This window comes from Rattus norvegicus, chromosome 10 (assembly GCF_036323735.1).
Source record: "Rattus norvegicus strain BN/NHsdMcwi chromosome 10, GRCr8, whole genome shotgun sequence".
NCBI classification, from domain to species: Eukaryota; Metazoa; Chordata; class Mammalia; order Rodentia; family Muridae; genus Rattus; species Rattus norvegicus.
In genome coordinates, this window is record NC_086028.1 from 85,350,107 (window position 1) to 85,374,774 (window position 24,668).

Consider the following 24,668-nt stretch of genomic DNA (forward strand, 5'->3'; position numbering starts at 1 on the left):
ATATGATGGGATGAAACCCTGATTTCTTGGGAAAACTTCAAGCCTGTTATCACCAGATAAGTAGTGGATGCTTTCAAATGATTCAGAGCATTGGGTGAGAAATTCTTCCTTGATGAACACAAATTAAATATGGAAATGACAAACAAGAAGGAAAATTCCTTCTGATTGGTCCAAACCTTGGAGGCCTGTTGTATAAAAGGCCCTGACTGGAAGACCTTGCTACATTGTAGAAGCCTCACCTGGGAACAGACTCTCACCCTCCACTCCTGACAACATGACCCACACCTGTCAGCCAAGCTGCTGCAAGACCACCTGCTGCAGGACCAGCAGCTCTGAATCCAGCTCTGAATCCAGCTGCCCTGTGCTCATCTGCTGCCAGCCTTGCTGCACCCCGACTTGGTGCAGCATTCCCTGCTGCTGCAAATCTGTCTGCTGCCACAGCACCAAAACTGTCAACAGCTCTTCCCAGCTGTGCTGCCCACCAGCCTGTTGTGACACTGCCTGCTGTGACAGCAAATGTTGCAAACCAACCTGTTTGACCATCTACTGCAGCACACCCTGCTGCAAGCCCAGCTGCTGCGTGCCCAGCTGCTGCCAGCCTAGCCTCTTCCAGCTCTGCTGCCTTCCAACTTGCTGTGAAACAAGCTGCTGCAAGACCACCTCTTTTAAACCCACCTGTGTGATCATTGGCTGCAGCACACCCTGCTGCCAGCCCTGCTGTGTGTGCCCACCTGCTGCTGATGACCAGCTCCCAAAGAATCTTTGCAAAGCCATCCTCCAGTAAGAACTGGCATGGCCTGTCTGCTCAAAACCACCTTTTAACCTTTGCTGCCTACCTTCATGCTCTCACCAGGGGACCTGACAAATATAGACTTTCTTAAGAGATGAAATGCTTTGAGGAAGGATGGAGTCCCTCACCTTCACTCTCCTCATTGCCACAGAATGTGGATCTTGTCCTGTCATTATGGCTGCCTGCTATGAAGGTCTGGTATCAGTTTCAGGTCTGAACCACATTCTTTACATCTCTCACCAAATAACTTACAAAAACACTCTTGCCCTAAGAACTTTATTTTACCCATTATCTTCTCATTTTCTGTATTTTCTTCTGAGCTACCCCAGATCTTTGTGTACTATCTTCTTCCTTCTGCTCACTTAGGAGCTGTGTATGTAGAAGCGAGCAATTTTAATAAACTCTGTTCAATCATTTGTTTTATTTTATCTGTCATTTTTTTATAAGTCACTTAATGAAGAATCTATATAAGCAATAGACTTTTAATTGTTCAATGTGGTGCTCTCATACCATTGACACTAAGCACAATGTTGAACATCAGATCCATGGAAGGTCTTTATCTGACATAACTAATGCTTAATAACCATTAATAACTATCTTTCTGGTTCCTTTAGCCTCACTCCCATAAACCAATGGTCTGTTCTCTCCTTTTCTGTCTTTGGCTATTATAACCATCGCTGGTGTGGGATCACATAGCAATGGCCTCCGGTCACACTTTCTTTATCCTTTTACTTCTCAATGGGCATCTCAGTGTCGGCATATTATTCATGGGATTAGCATAAACTTGCAAGTGTCAATATCCCTTTAAAGGTGTGATTTCAATCATATCATTTCCTAGGAAATGGGTGCATATAAGATGAACATATTGACGGAAACAAACCGAAATCCGAAAAACAAATTATCAACCAAGTGCTCTCGTTTGTAAACCCAGGATTTTATACAGAAACTTCAAATCTGATGGATTGTCTGTGAGAGAGAGGGCAATTAGTGGAGCACGGAGGAGCAAATGTCATCAGAGTACATGAGTGTGTGGTATCCTACAGAGTCCCTCACTACAGTCAATAAATGGGCACAAGTAAAAATAAAAATTGAAAAGGTTTTGATTTCAATTAACGTAAAAAAATATACTGAGACACAGCAACTGAGTCATAAAGAACTGTTATTTCTATTTTTTTGGAGAAATCTTCATTGTATTCTTCAAATCTTTGATTCTAGTTCATATTCCCACTGCTGTGTAAGTTTCTAGGGCTAAAGGGATGGAAATGTTTAAGAACATATGTTGCTCTTAAGAAGGATATAGGTTTAGTTCTCAATGTCCACGTACCAGCTTACAACCACTCATAACTAGTTTCAAGACATCTAACACTGTATTCTGACCTACATGGGAGTGAAGTACGCATGCTGGCAAACATGGGGAGCATTGTATGTGAATGTAAATCGTCCCTTAATGAAATATAATCAAACAGATAGAGGAAACGAATAAAATTGATCAAGACCTGAAAATGAAAATAGAAGCAACTGAAACAGAATGAAAGAAAGAGAGAAAGAAAGAAAGAAAGAAAGAAAGAAAGAAAGAAAGGAAGGAAGGAAGAAAGGAAGGAAGGAAGGAAGAAAGAGAAACTGAGGGAATCCTAGAAGTGGAAAATCCAGGTAACTGAACAGGAACTACAGAAACAAGTATCACCAACAGAAATCAAGAGATGGACAAGAGACTCTTAGGCATAGAAGATACTGATAATTTGGTCAAAGAAAATGTTACATCTAAAATGTTCTTGGCCCAAAACATTCACTACAAGTTGGACACTATAAAAAGACCAAACCTAAGAATAATAGGAATAGAAGAAGATTCCCAGCTCAAAGGACCAGAAAATATGTTCCACAAAATCATAGAAAATTTTCTGCCCTAAATAAAGAAATTTTTATAAACATACAAGAAACTTACAGAACACCAAATAGATTGCACCAGAAAAGAAAACCTCCTCACCATACAATAACCAAAATACTAAATGTATAAAACAAAGAAAGAATATTAAGAGCTGCAAAGTAAATGGCCAAGTATCATATGAAGGTAGATGCATTAAAATTACACCTGATTTCTCAACAGAGACTTTAAAAGCCAGAGGGGCCTGGGCAGATGTCTTGAAAACTCTAAGAGACCACAGATGTTAGTCCAGGCTAAAAAGTAGCCCAGCAAAATTTTCAATCACAATAAATGGAGAAAAAAATATCCATAACAAAACCAAATATAGATACATTTATCCATAAATCCAGCCCTACCAAAGATAGTAGAAGAAAAACTTCAATTCATGGAGGTTAACCACACTCAGGAAAACACAGGATATAAATAAATTTCCATCAGCAAAACAAAACAAACAAAGAAGGGAGGAGTACACACACACACACACACACACACACACACACACTCACACACACACTCACAAAACCAACAACAACATCAAAATAACAGAAATTAGCAGTCATTGATCATTAATATCTCTCAACATCAATGGTCTCAATTCTACAATAAAAAGACACAGGGTAACAGAATAGATGAAAAATCATGTTCTATCATCCTGCTGCATACAAGAAACATACTTAAATATCAAAGATAGACATTGCCTCAGAGTAAAGGGCAGGAAAATAATTTCCAAGAAAATGGACACAAAATGATGCATCCATTCTATTTTAATATTTAAGATCATAGACTTTCAGCCAAAATTAATCAAAAGAGAAGGCACTTCATACTCACCGAAGAAAAAGTCCACCAAGATCAATCCTATATATCTATGCCCCAAATGCAAGGGCAAGCATAATTGCGAAAGAAATGTTATTAAAACTTAAATCATACATTGATCCACATACATTGATAGAGAGAGACCTCAACACTCAACTCTCAACAGTGGACAGGTCAACTAGACAAAAACTAAACAGAGAAATGGATATAACAGACATTATGACTCATGTAGACCCAATAGATTTCTATATAACATTTCACCCAAATACAGAAGAATATACCTTCTTCTCAGCTCCTCACAGAACCTTCTCCAAAATTGTTCATGTACTTGACCGTGGAGCAAGTCTCAACAAATTCAAGAAAATGTAAATAACCCCCGTACTTTATCAGGTCACCATGGATTAAAGCTGGACTTCAAAAACAACAGAAACAAAGGAAAAGCCTATATACTCATGAAAAATGAACAACTCTCTACTCAGTGACCACTCAGTCTAGGAAGAAATAAATAAAGAAAAACCTCTCTAGAATTTAAGGAAAACGAATGCACAATATACCCAAGTAGTGTTAATAGTAAAGTTCATAAAAGAAAAAAAGTTACTGAGATCTCATACTAGTCACTTAGCAGCACACCTGAAAACCTAGAGGGAAAAAAAGAAGCAAACACAGCCAAGAGAATATACAGGAGACAATAGTCAAACTCAGAGCTGAAATCAATACAATAGAAAGAAAGGGAACAATTAAAAAAAATCAGTAAAATAAAGAGTCGGTTGTTTGTGAAAGATCAACAAAATAGACAAACATTTAGACAAACTAACCAAAAGGCATTGAAAGAATATCCAAATTTACAAAATCAGAAATGAAAAGAGGGACATAACAGACACAGAGGAAATCCAAAGAACCATTAGATCTTACTTTAAAATCCTGTACTCCACAACATTGAAAAATCTCAAAGAAATGGAGAATTTTCTTCATAGATTCTACTAATGAAGTAAAATCAAGATCAGACTCACAATCTAAATAGATCTATAAGCCCAGAGCCAGATGATTTTAGTGAAGAATTCTTTCAAAGAAGAAATCAGACTTTCAAAGGAGAGCTAATACAAATTCTCCTCAAGTTATTTTTGAGAATAGAAACAGAAAGAACATTGTTAAATTCGTTTTATGTGACTACAATCATGCTGATGTCTAAACCACAGACTCAACAAAGAAAGACAATTTTAAGCCAATTTCCCTCATGAATCTTAATTGAAAAATACTCAATAAAATGCTCATGAGTCAAATTCAAAAGCACACCAAAGAGATCATTAACCATGATCAAGTAGTCTTTCATCCAAGAGATGCAGGAATGGTTCAATATAAGAAAATGTATCAGTATAATCCACCATATAAACAAACAATTTTTTAAAAAACCACATGATAATCTCATTAGATGCTGAAAAGGCTTTTGATAAAATTCAACACCCTTTCATGATAAAAGTCTTAAAGAGATCAGGAATAAAAGGCACAGATCTAGACATACTAAAAAATATATACACCAAGCAGATAGCCAGCATCAAATTAAATGGAGAGAAACTTAAAGTAATTCCACTAAAATTGGGGGCAGCATAAGTCTTTCTACTTTCTCCATAGCTATTCAATATGATACTTGATGTTTTAGCTAGAACAATAAGAAAACTAGAGGAGATCAAGAAGATACAAATTGAAAGGTAATAAGTCAAAGAATCAATATTTGCAGATAATTTAATAGTATGTATAAGTGATCCCAAAAATTCTACCAGGGAACTCTTACAGCTGATAAACACCTTAAGCAAAGTATCTAGATACACAATTCACTCAAAAAATTCAGTAGCCCTCCTATATATAAACAATAAATGGACTGAGAAAGAAATTCTGAAAACAACACCCTTCACAATAGCCACAAATAATATAAAATATTTTGGGATAACTCTAACCAAGAAAGTGAAAGACATGTATGACAAGAACTTTAAATCTTTGAAGAAAGAAATTGAAAAAAATCAAAAAATGGAAACATCTCCAATGCTCATAAATTTGTGGAATTAACCTAGTAAAAATGGCCATTTTACCAAAAACAATCTACAGATTCAAGGCAATTCACATCAAAATTCCAACACGATTCTTTGCAAACCTTTAAAGAACAACATTCAACTTCATATGGAAAAAGAAAAAAACCCACCATAGCTAAAAGGATCATGTACAATAAAGGAACTTCTAGAGGTATTACCATATCTGATATCAAGCTGTACGACAGAGACATAAGTAAAAACCTCAAGGTACTGGCATAACAGACAGGTTGATCGATGGAATTGAATCAAAACCAAGAAGTAAATCCACACACAGCAATGGACACTTGATTTTTTTATTAAAAAAAAGCCAAAATTATACAATGGAAAACTAGAAAGCATCTTCAACAGATGGTGCTGAAGGTCTTCATATAAAATATTGCAAATAGATTCATATCTGTCAATCTTCATAAAACTTAAGTCTAAGTGGATCAAAAACCTCAACATAAAACCAGATACACTTCACCTCATAGAAAGGAAAAATGGGGAATAGCCTTGAATACATTGGTACAGGCAACAACAGAACACCAACAGCTTAGGCACTAAGATAAAAAATTAATAAATGGGACCTCATGAAACTGAAAAGCTCCTGAAAGGCAGACATCACCAAAAGGACAAAGCAGCAGCTTGCAGGATGGGAAAGGATCTTCACCCACATCTTGCAGAGAACTGATACAAAATACAAATAAAGAATACAAGAAACTAGATGTCAACAAATCAAACAACTCAATTTAAAATTGGGGTACAGATCTAAACAGAGAATTATTACTGGAGGAATCTCTAATGGCCAGGAAGCACTTAAAGAAATGTTCAGCATCCTTAGTCATCAGGGAAATGCAAATAAAAATGACTCTGAGACTCTACCTTAGACCTATCAGAATGGCTAAGATCAAAAACTCAAGCTACAGCTTATGCTGATGAGGATGTGGAGCAAGGGGAACCCTCCTCCATTATTGATGGGTGTGCAAACTTGTACAGCCACTTTGGAAATCAATTTGATGGTTTCTCAGAAAATTAGGAATAGAGCATGTCATTGGTGTTCTGTTCAGGAAAATTTCCCCTGTACCCATGTATTCAAGGCTCTTCCCCACTTTCTCTTCTGTTAGTTTTGGCATATCTGGTTTTATGTGGAGGTCTTTGATCCACTTGGTCTTGAGCTTTGTACAAGGAGATAAGAATGGGTCATTTTGTATTCTTCTACATGCTGACCTCCAGTTGAACCAGAACCATTTGTTGAAAATGCTGTCTTTTTTCCACTGGATGGTGTTAGCATCTTTGCCAAAGATCAAGTGACCATAGGTGTATGGGCTAATTTCTGGGTCTTCGATTCTACTCCATTGATCTACCTGCCTGTCTCTGTACCAATACCATGCAGCTTTTATTACAATTGCTCTATAATATAGCTTGAGGTCAGGGGTGGTGATTCCCCCAGAAGTTCTTTTATTGTTGAGAATAGTTTTCACTACCTTGGGTTTTTGTTATTCCGAATGAATTTGCAAATTGTTCTTTCTAACTCTATGAAGAATTGAGTTGGAATTTTGATGGGGATTGCATTGAATCTGTAGATTGTTTTACTCAAGATGGCTATTTTTACTATATTAATCCTGCCAATCCATGAGCATGGGAGATCAGTCCATCTTCTGAGATCTTTGATTTCTTTCTTCAGAGACTTGAAGTTCTTGTCATACAGATCTTTCACTTACTTGGTTAGAGTCACACCAAGGTATTTTACATTATTTGTGACTATTTGAAGGGTGTCGTTTCCCTGATTTCGTTCTCCTGTTTATCCCTGATTTGTTTGAGTTAATTTTATATCCAGCCACTTTGCTGAAGTTGTTTACCAACTGTGGGAGTTCTCTGGTGGAATTTTTGGGGCCATTTAAGTATACTATTATATCAGCTGAAAATAGTGATATTTTGACTTCTTCCTTTCCAATTTGTGTCTCTTTGACCTCTTTTTGTTGTCCAGTTGCTCTGGCTAGGACTTCAAGTACTATATTGAATAGGTAGGGAGAGAGTGGGCAGCCTTGGTTAGTTCCTGATTTTAGTAGTATTGCTTCAAGTTTCTCTCCTTTTAGTTGGAAGTTGGCTACTGATTTGCTGTATATTGCTTTTACTATATTTAGGCATGGGCCTTGAATTCCTGATTTTTCCAAGACGTGTTGAATTTTGTCAAATGCTTTCTCAGCATCTAATAAGGTGATCATGTGTTTTTTTCTTTGAGTTTATTTATATAGTGAATTACATTGATGGATTTCTATATATTGAACCATCCCTGCATCCCTGGGATGAAGCCTACTTGATCATGATGGATGATCATTTTGATATATTCTTGAATTCGGTTTGTGAGAATTTTATTGATTATTTTTGCATGGATATTCACAAGGGAAATTGGTCTCCCGAGAGGCTCTGCCAGAATCTGACAAACACAGAGGTGGATGCTCACAGCCAACCATTGAGAATGGCCTCCAATGGAGGAGTAAGAGAAAGGACTGATGGAGCTCAAGGGGCTTGCAACCCCATAGGAAGAACAACAATATCGACAACCAATCAGACCCCCATAGCTCCCAGGGACTCAACCACTACCAAAAGAGTACACATGGAGCAACCCATGGCTCCAGCCACATATGTACCAGAGAATGGTCTTGTTGGGCATTAGTGGGAGGAGAGACCCTTGGTCCTGTGAAGGCTCGAAGCCCCAGTGTAGGGGAATGCCAGGGCTGGGAGGTGGGAGGCAGGGGGTGGGTGGGTTGGGGAGTACCTTCATAGAAGCAGGACGGGGGGGGGGGGCTGGAATAGGGCATTTCCAAAGGGGAAACCAGGAAAAGGGATAACATTTGAAATGTAAATTAAAAAATCAACAAAAAGAAAAAAACAATCAGAAAGAAAGAAAGAAAGAAAGAAAGAAAGAAAGAAAGAAAGAAAGAAAGAAAAAGAAAATTAGGAATAGATCTACTTCAAGACCCAGCTATACAACTCCTAGGCATATACCCAAAGGATGATCCACCACACCATAAACATACTTGCTCAATTATGTTCATAACATCTTTATTCATAATAGCCAGAAACTGGAAATAATTTAACTGCCCCTTATCAGAAGAATGAATGAAGAAAATGCGATGCATTTACACAATAAAGTACTACTCAGCTGTTAACAACAATGACATTATGAATTTTGCAGGAAAATGATGGAACTAGGAAAGATCATCGCTAAGTGAAGTAACCAAGACTCAGAGAAGCAAAACTGTGTGAACTTATTTATAAGTGAACATTAGCCAAAAAGTAAAGGATAGTCATGTTAAAATGCACAGACCCAAATAAACTAAGTAACAAGGAGGGCTCAGGGGGATGAAGAGGTTGGGGGGATTACCTGAATCTCATTGAGAAGTGGAAATAGAGTAGACATCTTAGGTTGATGTCGATAGAGGACTAGATCGGGTTGTGGGGATGGGAATGGGAGGGATCAGGTAGGGAGAAGGAAGGCGAGAGTACTGAGAGGGCCCATTGGAATCCTGGAGGTGGATTTATAAGGGTAACCCTAGCTAAGATTCCTAGCAATAGGGTATATGGAACTTGAACCAGCCATGTCCTATAACCAGGCAAGACTTCCAGTGGAGGGACTGGAACACAAAACCAGCCACTTGAGTTCAAGAACCTCATGGTCTCTTCTGGTTTTACTTGTCCCCTGTACACACACAGTGAATTCAAACTCATACAGGTGCGAACACAGAGACATACATACATAATAGCCAAATAAATTTTTAAAACTCTTGAAACTGATGAAGAACTATAACAGAGTGGAAAGATATAAGTAAACAATCAACACACCAGAGGCTGAGTTCAAGGCCAGCCTTGACAATTATCCGTAGAGTTGGCATGAACATGGAGATTCTTGTATTTCCCAAAAATTCTTATTTCTGCTATTTTATAAAATTTCTTGAAATGCAGATTGGGGGTCACATGTACCTTTTCCTTTTGATTGCGTCCATAATCATTTACATACCTGCTGTAGCATTCCACATTGCTGCCAACATAAAATGTATTCACCTCCTTGTTAATACATTTATTCTTACTTTACTGATATTAGGAATAAAATTTCAATGTTGTAATCATCTTAACATCAAGCAATATATCAATAGTGAGCGACATCTCACATGATCAAAGTCAAAGGTGCAATGTTCTGATGACTAGGAGGACGCAGTAGACTTGTCTCTTCTCTGTCTCCTGCTCAGGTAGGTATCATCAACAAGTACAGGTATGGCTCACCAATGCTAAACATCCACGATGGACTACCCACACATGCTTTGAGTGATACATGCTTATTTTTCAAAGTCCTCAATTAAAGTGTTGTACGCTCTACTAATCTTGAAGTCATTCGTTCTTTCAAGTTGTCCTTGCACAATTAGGCTTTACTCCTACCGACATTGCTGCTGAGCTCAACTTTCCAAGGATAATCTAACCTATTGATTTTCTATCTTCAGGCACCTCAGCCCACAGCCCCGGGGCTGATGTTTCTGATGTATAAAAGGAAAGTAGTGCTACTGGATAAGAAAGCTCATGACCCAGAGAAATGATGCTTTTAGACAGAGTTCTCTTTCAGACCTATCACCTGCCTTGCCAGCCCCACAGACAACCTGGGACCATGCCAAACAGGTTCATGTTTTATGCTGCCCTGGCTCACCACCAGGTTCACTATCATCTTATTGGAATACATTCTCCTAGTGCAATACTCCCAGCAGTGTTGTCTTGACCTAGAATGTTTCTAACTCAGAAAAAGTTCACGGCATTTGAAGGTAGAAGACATAGGATGCCCACCCAAGAGACTGGCATGAACCTCTCTCATGAAAAGTTAAAAGAAAAAGCATTCCATTGCTTACAACAAGTCTCTCCCTTTCCCCTTGCCCTAAAATAATCCTCATCCTTTGAATGAGAAGTTGATTTTCCCATCACTTCTCTCTCCTCCTAACATCTACCAAAAACTAAACCTTTCTAACACAAATACATGAGAGGAGAGTCTCTACAGAGCCAAGATACAGGCTAGATGTCAATCATTCGTTCTATTACTATGGATACCACAGCAGCATGTTCATCTTGCAATGAACTCTTAAATCTAATTACAGGTAAAGATCAACATTGGAGAAGATCACAAAAACCCTTCCAAACAGCAGATGTGTGACCACATGAACAGACAATGATCTGAGCAGGAATGCTGTCAACTAGCTACCAAACAGACAGTTAATATCCATGTGTGTGTGTGTGTGTGTGTGTGTGTGTGTGTGTGTGTGTGTGTGTATGGATGTATATATGTATTCACATATATATTTGTGTATCCATGTATATGTATAATATAATACATATATATTTATATATACACACATATGTATATAGATAAATAAACTCCATATAAATTGTTTGTAAATAAATATATTGTATTATACACACATTGATATAAATAAATATATATATGTGTGCATACATAAATATATATTGTATTATACACGCATCTATACACATATGTGTATATATTCACATGTATGTGTGTATATACAAATATATAAATGTATAAATAAATAAATATATATATAAGAACTTAAAAGTTTACATTTAGAAAGGTAATGCAATAACTAGTCATATTTATTTGAAGACTTTTTAAAACCAAAAATTACAAATGATTAAAAGAACACATGAAAAGATATTCAACACCATTAGCCATGAGAAAATACAAATCAAAAGTTCTTTGAAATTCTACCACATTCTTGTCAAGAACAGCTATCATCAAGAAAACAAACAATAGCAAGTGCTGGTGAGGATATGGGGTGGGAGGGGGGAACCTTTACACACAGTTAATGGGAATGTAAATAATACAATTGTATGGAAATTAGCTTGTGGGATCTTTAAAAAACTAAAATTAGAACCACCATATGAGCCATCTAAACTACAATGCATAAAATACAGAAAATACATAAAATACCGAAGCAGCTGTGTGTCTGTTGGTAGATGAATAGACGAACGAATGCATAAATAAAACGCAGTCACATAAGGAAGGACAAAATGATGTCACTAGTCAGGAAAATGGGTTAAATGTGGAGATCATCTTAAGTAAGTCAGACTCAAAAAAAAAAAAAAACAAATTTCATGTTTCCTCCTCGAAGGAGGGGAGGGCACACAAAAGAACAATAAGACTATTTGGGAAGAGAAAATTATTCCAAAGGCAGCCACAGGGGCCGTAAGAGAGGGTAGTGACTTTCCATATGTCATAAGAAACAAAAATGAAGGTTATAAATTGAAACAAATGCAGTGCAATAGAAAAAGAAAATATTCAAGAAGAAATCTATTGAAAAAGGAGCTAGGCTCCTGCAAAGGAAAATACAAACATTTCTTGAGAGGCAAGTTTCCAGGTACCCAGTTCTGTACAATTGGCAGTAGCTTTTAAAATAGAAACACTTGTAGCAGCACGGTTATAAATCGTCCCAAATTGTAAAAACAACCTGTTTTCTTTTAAAAAAATCTTCAGCCAATGAGCTGTATCAAATTCATCCAGCGGAAGTGTACACAGGAATCAGAGAGCCCACACTTGGGGTCACGATAGTGAAGATTGTCACAATCATCCCATGACCAAAGACAGACTAATTCTGATTTGCAAAGAGGCTAAAAGTGATGCCCAGATTGGAAGACAGACCCCGGTGGCAGAAGGAAACAGCTTTTGGGGATGGGTGACAGATTTGTAGGAACTGGGTTAATTTCCATTTCTTTGACACTGATAATGGCTGTGCTTGCTCTTATTCTTTCAAATGAGAAAATAATATTTTACATTTTTAGCATGAGTAGTAGAAAAAAAGACGGGGGGCAGGGGGGCACACATCTCACTCCTCACTGGTGAAATGGGCAATAAATTAGTACATGAATTTTTTTCATTGAATAGAAAGAAAAGAAATAAAAACTGAAGGAGAAAGGCTAGAGAAAGAGATGGGGATAGATATAGATAGGGAAGATAATGGAAAAGACCTAAGATCCCAGAGGCTGCAGTCACCCTTTGTGCACGGGCGTTACCTGCTCACCATGATTTGTCTGGATCTGAGACTAAAAGTACATCTTGCTCAGCAGCTTCCCAGGTGAGAGTCAGGACTGAGGCTCACCCACACATCCTCCCATGTCTGTTTACTCCTAAATGCTGGGTGTTTCCTTCTGTGTTTCTTTTCATGCCCTCCAGTCCTGCTGACTCTGCTATGAAACAGGATACTCCAAAAACCCTATCTCGCAGCACTTTTATTTTGCCTCAGATACACAGGTACAAAAAGTTACGTAGAGATTGACAACTAAGACAATATGGAATTGAACTTTGTGGGCAAACAGACAGGGAAATAGGTGTTGAGTCCATGATTGTGAAGACAGCACACTCATTCCCAGAAACATTTATGCATCTAAGTAGAAATAAAGGAAGAAAGTTGCAAGAACACAGTAATCTTGACCTTCTCATATAGTCAGGAGCTACAGAGTTACAATAAAGATGATGCGATGAAACCCCGATTTCTTGGGGAAACTTCAAGTAAGTTATCACCAGATAAGTAGTGGATGCTTTCATGATTCAGAGCATTGGGTGAGAAATTCTTCCTTGATGAACACAAATTAAATATGGAAATGACAAACAAGAAGGAAAATTCCTTCTGATTGGTCCAAACCTTGGAGGCCTGTTGTATAAAAGGCCCTGACTGGAAGACCTTGCTACATTGTAGAAGCCTCACCTGGGAACAGACTCTCACCCTCCACTCCTGACAACATGACCCACACCTGTCAGCCAAGCTGCTGCAAGACCACCTGCTGCAGGACCAGCAGCTCTGAATCCAGCTCTGAATCCAGCTGCCCTGTGCTCATCTGCTGCCAGCCTTGCTGCACCCCGACTTGGTGCAGCATTCCCTGCTGCTGCAAGTCTGTCTGCTGCCACAGCACCAAAACTGTCAACAGCTCTTCCCAGCTGTGCTGCCCACCAGCCTGCTGTGACACTGCCTGCTGTGACAGCAAATGTTGCAAACCAACCTGTGTGAGCATCTGCTGCAGCACACCCTGCTGCCAGCCCAGCTGCTGCGTGCCCAGCTGCTGCGTGCCCAGCTGCTGCCAGCCCAGCTGCTGCCAGCTCTGCTTCCTACCAACTTGCTGTGAAACCAGCTGCTGCAAGACCACCTCGATTAAACCCACCTGTGTGGTCCTTGGCTGCAGCACGCCCTGCTGCCAGCCCTGCTGTGTGTGCCCACCTGAGGATGATGACCAGTTCCCAAAGGAGCCAACAGCAGCAGCCGCCACACCATGTGGCCACAAAGCCACCTCTTAAGCTTTGCCTGGCCAACTTCATGTTATCACCAGGAGACCTGACAAATGTAGTCTTTCTTAAGAGATGAAATACTTTGAGGAAGGATGGAGTCCCTCATCCTCACCCTCTCATCTCCAGAGATTGTTTTCCTGAACGGCTGGTGTGAAGATTTGGCATCAATTTAAGTTCCGAGCCAGAATCTTTACATCTCTCACCAAAGAACTTCGCAAAAAAAATCTTTATTTAACCTGTATTTTCTTCTGAGTTACCCCAATTTCTGTGTATGCTTTTTCTTCTTTCTGCTCACTTCTGATTTGTATCACTAGAAACAAGCAATTTTAATAAACTCTCTGCTGTCATTCATTCCACATTGTCTGTCATTATAGTTTGATAAATCACTTACTGTAAAATCTACTTAATTGATGCTTAAGTACTCAACAAGGTGCCCGTGTGTCAGTGACACACAGCATGGTATTGAACATCAGATCCATGGAAGGTTTTTATCTGGCATAAATGAAATCTAATACCAACTGAATTATATCTTCCTAGTTCCTCCAGCCTCAGTTCCCATAAACCAATGGTCTGTTCTCTCCTTTTCTGTCTGGCTTTTATACACATCATTTAAGTGGATCACATAGCAATAGCCTCCTGTCATATTTTCTTTATCCATTTATTTGTTGATGGGCATCTCGGTTCCCACACATCTTATCTATTGGTTAAGAGGACGGGCATAAACTCGCAAGTGTCAACCTCCTTTTAGTATTCTGATTTTAGCTGAATCAATTGCTAGCAAATGAGTGCATCTGAGATTATCATATTGAGTGACACAAATCAAACGTGGAGCGACAAATTATCAGCCAAGTGCTTTCATTTGCAAACCCAAGATTTTGTAAAGAAACTTCATGTCCTATGGGAAGTCTGTGAGAAGCAGGGCAGCTATTTGGGGTATGTGGGGACGGAAGAGCAAATATCTTCAAAATACATGAACGCATGAGAGATTAAAAGGGCTGTATAGAGTCCTTCACTACTTTCAATAAATAGCCATAAGTAAAATTTTTAAAAGATTTAAAAAGATTTAAAAAGATTCGGATCTCTGTTAGCTGAAATACCCTAAGATACAGCTACTGAGTCACAAATTACCTTTATGTTTTTTTGTTTGTTTGCTTGTCTGCCTGCCTGCCTGCCTGCCTGCCTGCCTGCCTGCCTGCCTGCCTGCCTGCCTGCCTGCTTGCTTGTTGCAGAATCTTTGTAATGTTCTGCAGCCCCACCACTCTACTTCATGTCCTACTGCTGGGTAAGAGACCCAGTTTCTGGGACTAGAGAGATGGCTCAGTGGTTAAGAGTATATGTTGCTGTTAAGAAGGACCCAGGTTCAGTTCCCAGCATCCACATAGCAGCTACAACCACTTAGAGTTTTAGATCCAGGGCACCCAATCCCCTCTTCTAACATCCCTGGGTACCAGGCACCATACATACATGCAGGCAGGCAAGACATTCATAAACATAAAATATAATAAATAAATATTTTTTAAAGTTTTAAGAGTCCTAATCTTCACATAACTGTCAATACTTTTTTATCTCTTCTTTTTCTGATACTAGACAGACAACATTCTAACACTGCGATTTTTATCCAGCTAAATAATATTCAGTGTTTGGCTTATCTCATGCTAGCAGGGCCAAACGAAGGAGCCTACAAAGGAACAGTGTCCCTCCTCTGTGCTGCCCTGAGTGGGGCACTAAGATTATGTAACTCCACCCTCTCTCTGTATCTGTTATCTGTGGGGAAATGGTATTCCTTCCTATCGACCGCACCAGATCCTGCTCTCCTAAGACCAGAGTTGTGAATCTGATGATAATCTTGTAGCATCAGCTTTTTGGCTATGTTTAGTGACCAATAATACTTCTCCAACTTCTCTCCAGTTAGTTTAGCTGACAAATCCCTAAACAGAGTTTGCCTTTTTAAGTGAAAATAAGACCAAAGGTAGAATGCTATAACATGTACATATTCAAAAGAAATGTCAGCATATGCAAAACATCAGTGTGCTACTAGGCATCCAGGCATAGACCCTTTACAGAATGGCTAGACCTCCATAATGTGCCTTTGCACATGATAGTTCTGTAGAAACCTGTGCTACTTTTCTTTTCCTCTCCCTCTCCCTCTCCCTCTCCCTCTCCCTCTCCCTCTCCCTCTCCCTCTCCCTCTCCCTCTCCCTGTCCTCTCTCTCCTTCCTCTCCCCCTCTCCATCTCTTTCTCTAGCTCTATCTCTCTGAGACAGGGTCTTTTTATGCAGTCCTGGCTGTCCTGGAGTCTGCTATGGAAACCAGACAAGTCTTGAACTCACAGAGATCTGTCTGCTTCTGACTCCTGAGTGCTGGGATCAAAGATGTCCATCACTATGCTTGGCTAACTTGTGCCACTTTTCAGTTGCACCCACCAAAGGGAATCTGAACTCTTGATTTCTGTCTTGGGCTCCTGGGTGTGCAGTATTAATGGCACTATTTCTGACTTAGTGTAAACCTATGTTACCATTTAGAGCCCTCCCAAACACAGAAAAAAAAATCTCTTTCTTGAAGCCAGAATTCTGCTTTCATAAATGACATCTCTTTAGCCAGCCATGAAGACATCCAGGACCTTGGCTATTCTTGGGAAACCAAGTACAGTAAGAAGCTAACTAAAACAGGTTTCTGCCCTAAATGACATTCTGCTGGCCAGATGTCCACCTCCAGATTCATTAGCATCCCATTGTACACCGCCCTTGTACATTCCTGCCTGGCAGTATCATCTAGTGCAAACCAGCTTTCAACCTAGATCCTTCAAGGTCATAGGAGGGTTACAGGAAAAGGAAGTCTGCCGATGCTGTATTCCCATCCTGGGAAGTTCAAGGAAGGTGTTCTTATTCATTATCTAACATCCTTCCCTGTATTCCCTGACCTTCAGAAGAGCCTTTCATCCTTTGTTTATATGAAAAGTCACTTAGCCAATCATTTCCCCCTTCTTGTTCTCTGGCCAAGAATAAGGTCTACCATGGCTCAGGAGTATCTCAGCTTTTTCCATGATTCCCAGAGAGATAAGATGGCCTGGATTGGTGTCAGAGAATAGAAAGCCTTTTATTTTATCCCTTCACTACATGCTTTAAGCCAATGATGAGTTTGTCTGTGAGGCAAGTCAAAGATTTATGAACGTATAGATGTATGAACGTTTACCTACAGGTATTATGTGCATCCTATGTGTATGGTGCATGCAGAGGCAAGAAGAGGGCATCTCATTCCCTGGGACTAGAGTTACAGGTGGTTGTAAGTTGCCATATGGGTGCTGGGAACTGAATCTGGGCCTTCTGTAAAAGCATTCAATGCTTTTAACAGGGTCATCTCCCCAGCCCCAAAATATATTCTTCAGCATCTTAGAGTTTCATCTATGATGTCTTTGAAAATCCGACTGTCTCTGTCAGTAGAGTAGCTAGCTGTCTCCCCAAAGACCTGGGAACTGCTTGTTTTATGTGGTTGTGGATCTGGTGGTAATCTGGTGGCACCAGCCTTTTGGCTTTATTTAGTTAGCAGGAAACACTTCTCCAACTTCTCTCCAGCAAGTTTAGCTGACACATCCTTTTCTAAAACCTTTAAACAGAGTTTTACTTTATAAGTGAAAGAGACCAAAAGCAGAATGCTATAACATATACATGCTCAAAAGAAATATCAACATATGTAAAACATTAATGCATTTCTATGCATCTAAGCATAGACTCTTTCAGATTGGCTGAATTCCCTCTTTTACTTTTTGAGTAGTAGTAGTAGTAGTAATAGTAATAATAATAATAATAATAATAATAATAATAATAGTTTTATTCTATTATAATTAATAGTTTTATTTATATACTTATTTTTATTATTGTTGCTATTACTATTAAATTTGCTCTCTGAAAGTTTCAAACAGGTATAGAATACACTGATTTCTCTCACCCCCTACTTTCCCTTACTTTCCTGCTGTTCATTTCTACCCATCCTCTTCCATAAAATATCTTTTTCATACTCCTTTTTATTTGTCTTGGTTTGTGGCCCAAAGAGTTTGACCAGGGCTGTCCCTGTGATCACAGGCTTAAAGCTACCCACTGGAGCCTGGTGGGTGCGTAACTGAGGACAAAGACTCTTCGTCTCCCAGAATCTATCAAAAGTTCAGCAAAATCAAGAGGTCGGCAATAAAGCATAGGGTCTTCTGAGCCGCTCCACCACCCAGCATTAGTTATTGGCAAGACCAGTCTGGGGCAGGCCCAGTGAACGCACCCACAGCTGCTGTGCTGTATAAACCAATGACTCTTGGGCCTTAGAGGACAACATCTTCCAGCCTTTCTCCCTATTTCCTAATCATAAGCTCTTGCACTCTTTCTGCCTCTCCTCTGAAGCATTCTCTGAGTTTTATAGGGAGTGCTATGGTTGTCTTGCTTAATGCTGGCCTCCCCATCATTAGGTAGTCTCAGTATCTTGGGCAGCCTTTGAGTCCCTGCATCCCTGCCATTCACTCCTGAAAGACTCCTCTGATTAGGGCTAAGAGTAGCTTTTGTCTATGGGTATGAACACAGAGACTTGGGAGGCAGTTTCATGGTATGTCAAGTTAGTTAAACAACAGTAGTGTAAGTCCCTTTATTTTCCCAAGGCAGGGTATCTCTGTGTAGCCCTGACTGTCCTGAAACTTGCTCTGTAGACCAGGCTCGCCTCAAACTCACAGAGATCCACCTGCCTCTGCCTTCTGAGTGCTGGGATTAAAGGTGTGCACCAGCACCACCTGTGAACATTCCAGCCTTGGGTGGCTGGATGGATTTATAATTCGAGGAATGGATTCCTTTCTGGGCTGTAGGCCTTCTTGTAATTGAAGAGCATAAATATTTGTGTCCGCTGTTACACAGGTAGACACATCTGGCCAGGCGGGTTGGTTTGGTGGTTTGTAGTGTTCACAGCTAGGAAAGACTATTGATAACTACCGCCACCATCACCAGTCCAGGGACATATATACCTCCTCCTCCATAGGAAGGAAGCTTCCAGCTCAGTTCCACACTGCTTTCTCTGTGTCTTTGCCCAAGGTATGAGCTATCTGCAGTCATATGATCTTATTCTCTATTTCTGATGGCCACCTGAGAGGACCAACAAGAGCTTCTACAGCTCAGGGAGCCTCTGTCTCAAGAGAGGTAAGTCTGATAATGACACCTGAGATTGTAGGCTAGCTGCTAGTGTGTACACACACACCACACACACACACACACACACACACACACACACAAGTACACAATGTGTATACATACATGCATGCAGTATAAAGTACTAAAAAATATATTGATGAAAAATACAGCCCCTTTTACCATAGCACTGAGAAATTGTACAAGACATAAACTATATCCCTGTCTCTCACTCTAGGCTGAAGCCAGCTTAGCCTCATTCTAGCCGCAATGCATGCCTTTTCTCATATGTGAATCCAAGTTTTGAAATTTTTACCTTTTTATCTTGGGTATTCTATTTGTTTATATTTCAACTGTTATCCCCTTTCCCCCCTCATCCATCCCTCATCACCCATCCTCTCTCCCCTCCCTCTGCTTCTAGGAAGATGCTCCCACTCCCACCCACCCACTCCTACCTCAACACCCTGGCATTCTCCTCCACTGGGGAAACAAACCTTCACAAGACAAAGGGCTTCTCCTCCTATTGATGCCAGACAATGCCATCCTCTGCTACTTATGCTACTGGAACCATGGTTCCATGTGTACTCTTTGGTTGATGGTTTAATCCTCTGGAACTCTGGGGAATCTGGTTGGTTGATATTGTGGCTCTTCCTATGGAGTTGCAAACCCCTTCAGTTCCTTCAGTCCTTTCTCTAACTCCTCCATTGGAGTCCCCTTGCTCAGTTCAACGGTTAGCTACAAGCATCCTCATCTGTATCAGTAAGGCTCTGTCGGAGACTCTCAGGAGACATCCATATCAGGCTCCTGTCAGCAAGCACTTCTTAGCATCAGCAATAGTGACAACTGGGTTTGATGGTTGCATATGGGATGGATCCCTATGTGGGGCAGTCTCTGAGTGACCTTTCCTTCCGTCCCTGCTCCACTCAATCCCTGTATTTCTTCTCGTGAGTATTTTGTTCTCCCTTCTAAGAAGGAATGAAGCATCCACATTTTGGCCTTCCTCCTTCTTGAGCTTCATATGGTCTGTGAATTGTTCCCTGGGTATTCCAAACTTTTGGGCTAATATCCATTTATCAGTGAGTGCATACCATGTGTGTTCTTTTGTGACTGGGTAACATCAGTCAGGATGATATTTTCTAGTTCCATCCATGTGCCTATGAATTTCATGAAGACATTGTTTTTAATGTGCTCCATTATGTAAATGTACCACAATTTCTGTATCCATTCCTCTGTTGAAGAACATCAGGCTTCTTTCCAGCTTCTGGCTATTATAAATAAGGCTGCTATAAACATAGTGGAGCATGTGTCCTTATTATAGTTTGGAGCATCTTTTGGGTATATGCCCAGGAGTGGTATAGTTAAGTCCTCAGGTAGTACTATGTCCAATTTTCTGAAGAACCTCCAGACTGTTTTCCAGAGTAGTTGTGCCAGCTTGCAATCCCACCAACAATGGAGGAGTGTTCCTATTTCTCCACATCCTCACCAGCGTCTGCTCTCACCTGAGTTTTTGATCTTAGCCATTCCGACTGTTGTGAGGAGGCATCTCAGGGTTGTTTTGATTTGCATTTCCCTGATGACTAAGGATGTTGAACATTTCTTTAGGTGCTTTTCAGTCATTTGATATCCTTAGTTGAGAATTCTTTGTTTAGCTTAGGACCTCATTTTTTAATACGATTATTTGGTTCTCTGGAGTCTAACTTCTTGAGTTCATTGTCTACCTTAGATATGAGCCCTCTATCAGATGTAGGACTGGTAAAGATCTTTTTCCAATCTGTTGGTTGCCAGTTTATCATATTGAGAGTATTTTTTGCCTTACAGAAGCTTTGCAATTTTATGAGGTCCCATTTGTTGATTCTTGATCTTAGGGTATAAGTCATTGATATTCTGTTCAGGAAATTTTCCCCTATGCCCATGTGTTCGAGGCTCCTCCACACTTTCTCTTTATTAGTTTCAGTGTATCTGGTTTTATGTGGAGGTCTTTGATCCACTTGGACTTGAGCTTTGTACAAGGAGATAAGAATGGGTCAATTTGCATTCTTCTACATGCTGACCTCCAGTTGAACCAGCACCATTTGTTGAAAATGCTGTCTTTTTTCCACTGGATGGTGTTAGCATCTTTGCCAAAGATCAAGTGACCATAGGTGTGCGGGTTCATTTCTGGGTCTTCAATTCTATTCCAATGATCTACTTGCCTGTCTCTGTACCAATACCATGCAGTTTTTATCACTATTGCTCTGTAATATAGCTTGAGGTCAGGGGTGGTGATTCCACCCAGAAGTTTTTTTATTTTGAGAATAGTTTTCACTATCCTGAGTTTATTTTTATTCCAAATAAATTTGCAAATGGCTCCTTCTAACTCTATGAAGAACTGAGTTGGAATTTTGATGGGGATTGCATTGAATCTGTAAATAGCTTTTGGCAAGATGGCTATTTTTACTATATTAATCCTGCCAGTCCATGAGCATGGGAGATCTTTCCATCTTCTGAGATCTTTGATTTCTTTCTTCAGAGACTTGAAGTTCTCGTCATACAGATTTTTCACTTACTTAGCTATAGTCACACCAAGGTATTTTACATTATTTGTGTCTATTGTGAAGGGTATTGTTTCCCTTATTTCTTTTTCAGCCTGTTTATCCTTTGAGTAGAGGGAAGCTACTGATTTGTTTGAGTTAAGTTTATATCCAGCCACCTTGCTGAAGTTGTTTATCAGCTGTAGGAGTTCCCTGGTGGAATTTTTGGGGCCACTTAAGTATACCATCATATCATCTGCAAATAGTGATATTTTGATTTCTTCCTTTCCAATTTGTATCCCTTTTTTGACTTCTTTTTGTTGTCTAATTGCTCTGGCTAGGACTTCAAGTACTATATTGAATAGCTATGGAGAGAGTGGGCAGCCCTGTTTAGTCCCTGATTTTAGTGGAATTGTTTTATGTTTCTCTCCATTTAGTTTGAAGTTGGCTACTGATTTGATGTTTATTGCTTTTACTATGTTTAGGTATGGACCTTGAATTCCTGATCCTTCCCAGAGGTGTTGAATTTTGTCAATTGCTTTCTCAGTATCTAATGAGATGATCATGTGGGCTTTTTTCTTCGAGTGTGTTTATATTGTGTATTATGCTGATGGATTTCTGTATATTGAACCATCCCTGCATTTCTGGGATGAAACAAACCTACTTATTCATGGTGAATGATCATTTTGATATATTTTTGGATTCAGTTTGTGAGAATTTTATTGAGTATTCCATAGATATTCATAAGGGAAATTGGTCTGAAGTTCTTTTATAAAGTCTTTGCATGGTTTATGTATAAGAGTAATTGTGGCTTCAAAGAACAAACTGGCAGTGATCCTTCTGTTTCTATTTTGTGGAATAGTTTGAAAAGTATTGATATTAGGTCTTCTTTGAAGGTTTGATAGAATTCTGCACTAAAACCATCTGGTCCTGGGCTTTTTTGGTTGAGAGACTTTTAATGACTGCTTGTATTTCTTTAGGGGTTATGTTTAGACAGTTTATCTGATCCTGATTTAACTTTGGTACCTAGTATTTGTCTAGAAAATTGTCCATTTCCTCCAGATTTTCTAGTTTTGTTGAGTATAGGCTTTTGCAATAGGATCTGATGATTTTCTTAATTTCCTTAGTTTCTGTTGTTTTGTCTTCCTTTTCATTTCTAATTTTGTTAAATTGGATACTATCTCTGTACCCTCTGGTTAGTCTGGCTAAGGGTTTATCTATCTTGTTGATTTTTTTCAAAGAACCAGCTCCTGGTTTTGTTCTTTGTATAGTTCTTTTTGTTTCTACTTGTTGATTTTAGCTTTGAGTTTCATTATTTCCTGCCATCTACTCCTCTTGTGTGTATTTGCTTCAAGAGCTTTTAGGTGTACTGTCAAGCTGTTAGTGTATCCTCTCTCAGGTTTCTCTTTGGAAGCACTCAGAGCTATGAGTTTTCCTCTTAGTACTGCTTTCATTGTATCCCCTAAGTTTGGGTAAGCTGTTCCTTCATTTTCATTAAATTCTAAAACAGTCTTTAATTTTTTCTTTATTTCTTCTTTGATCAAGTTATCATTGATTAGAGAGATGTTCAGCTTTCATTTATATGTAGACTTTCTGTTGTTTTTGTTGTTATTGAAGACCAGCCTTAGTCCATGGTGATCTGATAGGATGCTTGGGATTTTGGAATTCCTGTAGATGGCAGGGGGAAGACAGGGGACAGGGGTGTGGGAAGATCTTTAAAAAAGGGAAGATTAGAATGCATGCTAAATAAAAATAGAGAAGAAACTAGAGTAGAAATCTTTCAGGGGAGACAGGATTAGGGTGATAAGGAATAAGATGGGGTTGAGGGGAGAGTTAATCAAAACTAAGGGTATATTAAAGGTCATGTGGAGATCTATTATTTTGTAAGCTAGCTAGCAAGTATAATCAAAGAAGACTCCGGAGTAGTGCAGCTCCAAGAAGCTATAGGCAATTAAATAAAAATCTTAGTGTCAGGTATGTTATCCAACCCTACGGGAAACCCTAGGTCTCCAAAAAAATAATACACACTATTAGCATTCTGTTTGCTTGTCCACCAGACCCAGATAGTAAGACCCTACTTACTGCTAAAGCCACCATATACTTTGGTTACAGGAATAGAGAAACCAAAGTGGAACTGAACTGGGTGCTTCCTTCCTGCTAGGTAGCTTCATGGTGCGAGAAAGATGATGCAAGTGGTCAGGGAAGAAAAGTCTTATCCAGCTACAAATCCTACAAGCTACAATATCAACTTATCAGGAAAGATGTACCCACTGGGGCAATGGTGGCATGAGTATTATGGCAGTGACCAACCACTGTTTCACTGGATGAAACTCCTTTCAGAAGAGAAATTCTTACATGACAGGTACTGTAAACCTGGTCAGAAGCCCACAGCTGGGAGCTCAAAGACCCTAGGACAGAAACTACATTTCAGTGGATAATGATGGTTATGACAGAGACATATAACTGCTTAGAGTGCTCAAAGTAATCAATTGCCGAGTGCTCAGCCCTAAACAGGGTATCCATACTATCCCCTCTAGGTCTCAGGGGACAGCTTGAAAGAGGGGACAGAGAGAATGGAGGATGGGGAGGAATGGTGTGAAACACATCCTTCTGGACAAGATAGGTCCCATAATACGCCATCATAGGTAAAGGAGAGACCTGTGAGAGACCCATGAGACTCCTCCTTGAAGAACTATGGCTGCTGGGGGAGAAAGAGTACTCTTCTTTAGCAGTGTAACCAGGGTCATAATTCATGCTCATGAAACCCTAATTAAACTCAGTGGGATGGACACAGGGACACACACATACACACATTTAATATAGGAGGGAGACTTTGAGGGAAGAAAAGGGGTTCAGGGGAAGAGAGATTAGAGAGAGTAGTGAGAAAATGAAGTAATCAGGATAGCGTGTGTGTGTGTGTGTGTGTGTGTGTGTGTGTGTGTGTGTGTGTTTGTGTGTGTGAAATTGTTACCAGGCATAGTGAAATGAGTCTTTAATTCCAGTATTCAAGAGACAGAGGCAAGCAAAGTTTTGTGAGATTAAGGCCAGCCTGGTCTGCATAGGGAATTCCAGCCAGGGCTATA

The 24,668-nt window shown here is 39.6% G+C and overlaps 1 protein-coding gene and 1 pseudogene across 1 annotated transcript; both read left to right on the forward strand.

Moving 5' to 3' along the window:
* Positions 222-1,205, forward strand: Krtap31-2 (keratin associated protein 31-2; annotated as a pseudogene).
* Krtap31-1 (keratin associated protein 31-1) lies at positions 13,351-14,283 on the forward strand. Its single transcript, NM_001109409.1, has one exon. It carries the CDS (start codon positions 13,383-13,385, stop codon positions 13,929-13,931), a length of 549 nt encoding a protein of 182 aa, NP_001102879.1. The 5' UTR covers positions 13,351-13,382; the 3' UTR covers positions 13,932-14,283.
* Positions 14,284-24,668: the final 10,385 nt, after the last annotated feature.

Coding starts and splice junctions, on each gene's coding strand:
- Krtap31-1 (NM_001109409.1), top strand. CDS start 13,383: ATGACCCACACCTGTCAGCCAAGCTGCTGCAAGACCACCTGCTGCAGG.